General features: G+C 41.6%; 1 protein-coding gene across 1 annotated transcript in view; it reads right to left on the reverse strand.

Moving 5' to 3' along the window:
- tbx21 (T-box transcription factor 21) overlaps positions 1-2,641 on the reverse strand; it is a 21,163-nt gene extending 18,522 nt beyond the window's left edge. Inside the window, exon 1 of the mRNA XM_005913684.2 lies at positions 1,776-2,641. Coding sequence (XP_005913746.1) covers positions 1,776-2,323 — 548 coding nt within the window. The 5' untranslated portion in view covers positions 2,324-2,641. The remainder of the gene's footprint in view (positions 1-1,775) is intronic.
- Between the last annotated feature and the right edge of the window lie 1,977 nt (positions 2,642-4,618).

Consider the following 4,618-nt stretch of genomic DNA (forward strand, 5'->3'; position numbering starts at 1 on the left):
CACACACACACACACACACACACACACACACACACACACACACACACACACACACACACACACACACTTGGATAAAAACGTAATAAAATACTACATTTTTAACACTAAAATCCCCAAATCATTGGCTAATTCTGCAAAACCTGTGCACACCATAAAATGACTTACAAGGCATTGAAGGGAATTTCTAAAACGATCCATTTGTGAAGCATGCGAACAGTTAAATGTGCAATTTGTGATCAGGTTTAGCAGATAAAAGGCAAGAAAGTATATCAAAAGTCTATCTAAAAGGAGCATTTCCTACCCCCAAAACCGTAAGTGTACTGCACTCAGAATAACTTTCAGTAGTAAACCAGAAGGCAAAGAAGCCATGCAGGTCAAAGGGGAATATTTTGCAAGAACATAAGCTGCACCGACCAAACTGAAATTCATCTGTTTCAAAAAACCACAAAACGCCACATGCAACAACAACAACACCACACACACAACCATAGATATATAGATTAAAATGGCTTGAGTAAACTTTGTGAATTTTTACTCAAGCCATTTTAATACAAAAATTTTGAGTTTCAGCCGACAAACCGAGTGAAGCCACTGGAAATATCTGAAATATCAGTGTCATATTATGTGACAGCGCAATTGTTTCCCGTGCACAGATCCGAGCCATGAGAAACCTATGGCCTGAAACCTTGTGTCAAACACAAGTGTCGCATATTAGTGAATTAATCCTCATCGACGTGACTGCATCTTAATGCTCGGTGACCTATCAAGAGAGGCCCGGCAGCGCCGTCTCTTCCCCTCTCAGGCCATGAGCTGTGTGCGCTGCAGAGAGCTGCCTGCGCGAGGCTTTTAGCCCACATGTTTTTTTAATCACAATTTCGATATCGTCATTTTTTTAAAGCTTCCCACTTAGAGTATCGCTATGAGGGTTGTTTTTGACTCTTGTTTTAGATTTCTTACTCGCTGTCTGCACGAACAAGAATTCGATTAGCTCCCAAATTGAGTTTTGTAACGTCGATTATTGCCAATGACGGATGGTCAAAAAGATGACGTAACTTTTTTTTTTTAAAAGATTACCGCTTTCTCTGATGGTTCGAAAAACTGTAAAATTTCCTTTTTGGCAGCTGAAGAGGTGCTGATATAAAGTGAAGGCACCCAAGAGACTTTATAGGTCAAAGAACAGCTCAGCCTGCAGCTGAGACTCCACTTTGCAGTTTGTTTGCCTCTTCAACAACTTTTTAATTCGGTTGTAATTCCTTGCATAGTAACAAACCTTTGAGATGCCTCTCAGTAAAATGACATAGTGGCCTTCTGTGCGTACCCTAATAAATTTCAAATTTAAAACTCAATTCTTTAGAAACTGTCGTACTTTCACATCCTTTAAGTAGGCAACAGCTCGGATGAGGCAAATTTTGCGCAAAACTTTGCACCTTTTGATCATTATCCCAGAAAAACTTCCAACAACCACGTCACCTGAGCAGAGACGTGTTGGTGATGCCTGCACAGTCTGCAGAGCTGGAAGACGACCTCCATTCAACTCTCGGAAACAGATAAATAAAACTGGTTTTAGACGTGAATTGAAGTGCGCTCTTGTGGCGTAGCGGAGGCTGCTCATGGTAAAGATAAGACAGGTGAGTGAGTAAATTAGAAAGTGTAAAAACCAAAGGGCAGCGGTGTGAAATTCACGCTTTCTATGACCCCCCCTTTGCTCCATTAAATGTGCTAATCGACAGCGGAGGAAACAATGTGTAGTTTTTCTGTTTTTCTGTGAGACTCACCTCCCCTGCTTGGTGATTATCATCTCGGTTTGGAACTTGTGGAACTTGGCCCACAGCGGGTAGTTATTGAGCAGAGCCTGAGTCTTCCCGCACACCTGTAGCCCAGGTAAAGGGTAGAGAGGCTGCCGCTGGAACCCGTGCTGAAAGCTCGCTGGGTAATTCTCCGGAGAAGGGGAGTACACGTCTTTACCGCCCGTGGGAAACCCGTCTCCTGCCGTCGGGATGTAAGCCTGCCCGGCTCCGCTTCTCGGCGGAGAGCGCACGCTGCCGTACGGGCAGCTGCTGAGGGTCTGTGCGTAAAACCTGCCGGGTTGCGCTCCGTATCCTCCTACCGCCTGGTCCGAGTGGTAGGGCAGCGGCAGCGCGTCCTGCCCGCTCTGAACAGAGTCCGAGTAGTAAAACCTCGCGTCCTGAATCCCCATTTTGAACTCGGCTAGATCCTTGCCGCCGCGGTGGAAGTGACTGCTGATGTCGGCGTTCTTTCCGAAAGTTTGCGTTTCAGTCCCATTCAACATGCTGAGGTAGAGGTTGCCACCTATGCCGCCCATTTGCAGCCCCGCTCCCAGGCTGTGTCAAATGTCATAAGTTTGCGCTCCGTTTGAGTAAAAACATGTACGATGATAATCATAAAAACCAAGACCAAAAAACAACAAAGTCACTTGCCCTCACCTACGACTCAAAACGCACCGACATGAATTTTTAACTCGGTGTCTCCGCCGCTCAGAGGTTCAGATATAAAAACATCCCTCACGCCTCATTAGTCTGTTCATCGATAAACTTTTATTATTGCCAGAGTTGGTGTTTGTCTTTTTTGACGTGTGGAGTCGCTAGCAGTAACTCAAACACATGCTCGCTTTTCTAACCTATGATATATACATTTTGTAGGTGGTCATATTTTGGAGGTGTGTCAGAGGCAGGGGAGGGCGCGATAGGCTCCAGATATGAAAGAGAACATCCCCTCAGTAGAGACACGAGATTACACCCACACACACAGACACGCACGCAGAGACCTTTGGGGGAAAAGAGGAGTAGAGTGTAGTCTTCTGCTTTAAAATTAAAATATGGACACAGCAGAAATGTTTTAGAAGTGACAGCAAATAAAAAATTAATGTTATAATTTTAATTTTAATTGTCACTGATGCTATTTTGCGCCTTTTGGTTCATTTGCGCACATTAAAACCTGCTGTCATGATTTTGTTTAAGAGAAAATAGGTAATAATAATTTAATGAAGTTAGTCAGAGGTGGAATTCAATTAAAGGCCTGCAGAGGTTTTTAATAATTAGAGTAATAACACTGATAATTTTGACAAAGCAACAATCATTCGCAGATGTTAAGTCCCACACGTTAAATTCGCATTTAGCGATAAAATAAACAATGGTGCAGTCGGTTCATATAAGACGAGTTTATTAATTTTATGTATTTCTACTTTTTAATAAGACTGAATAAAACTACTTAAAATGTACTTTTATCTCCTACCAGCTCGACACGCCGTGCTTCTTTCTAACGTTAAAGTTTATTCGTTAACGTGTGTGATTTATTGTAATTTAGCTGAAACATATATTTACAAAAACAAGTCTATTAAAGTATTACTCACTCTGTGTCACAGGGTTTCAGGTTTTTTTGTCACCATAAACTAGTTCACATTTTGAATCAGCAACACGATTTTATTTTCATTTTCAGTCTCAATCACGAAACACGTCAAAATGTACAAGTTTATTTTTTATTTTATTATTTTTTACAGTAAGAAAAAAATCAACAACAAGACTGACTGTTTTAGCAGCTTCAGAGAGCTCACTGTGTTATAGAAATTATTTAAAAATAAAGCCCAGTGAAATGTATCATATTTTATAGGAAAGTGATTATATTTGTATATTTTTTAAAATAATATTTTGGGTTATTTTTTATGTTAAATATATTTGTAATCTTAAAAAATGATTTCCAGTACATAAAAATACATTGTACCCATTATTTGAGCAATAATCTTAAAAATAATACACTTAAAAAAACAAACCTGTGTCTATATTCAGAATATAAATAAAAATCTATGCGTTTAAGTCAAGTGACAACAAAGAGAGACTCTTACTGAGGCTAAAAATGATTAAAATTTACCTTTAACTTGAACCATTCCCCCTCCAAGCAGAGTCTTGTTTAAGGCCCTGATAATGGCATGTTTAAATGGGTCTTACTGCTGGACTGACACTACATTTTCAGTACTCAGTATGGGTATTATATAATGTTGTTATGACTTGGTTTTTTAACATGTGCGCCCTGTGGCGGCAGAACACCTCAGACAGCATCAGGTACAGTTTCAGTCCCAATATGCAAAATTAACTTTCACATATGTTTCCTGAAACTGTCAAAGCGTCACCGTTTGTAACCAATCACACATCATTTGCTTCCAAAGCTGGATGAAACAGGAAGCTGGCTGTCACACAGCAGCAGGCTCTTCTACTAAATAAGACCTCTTAGTGTTTGTGTGTCACTGGTCAGCGAGCCCGGCCTGCACGGGGGATCTGCTTTATAAACACAGATGAAAGAGATAACCCTGGGGTATTAACAGCTGCATGTGTGTGACCATACACATGCACACACATTAATAGATGAAACCCCCCTCCAGTGCAGGTATGACACAGTTATCCCCATCGACGCTGTCACTACTCTAATTCCACTTCCTGCGTCTCTCCTAGCAAGGTGAGCTCACAAGGGCGCACGCTGAAGTCATCAGTGTTGACACGGGTGGTGAGAGGGCCACAGTGTGAGCGGCACCCCTCCCCACACACACACACACACACCTCCACCTCCACCCATCTCGCTCACCCCTGGAGTCACCACTTCCTCTTCT

The sequence above is a fragment of the Haplochromis burtoni genome, unplaced genomic scaffold (genome assembly GCF_018398535.1).
Source record: "Haplochromis burtoni strain Fernald_Lab_line unplaced genomic scaffold, NCSU_Asbu1 Contig_6, whole genome shotgun sequence".
NCBI lineage: Eukaryota > Metazoa > Chordata > Actinopteri > Cichliformes > Cichlidae > Haplochromis > Haplochromis burtoni.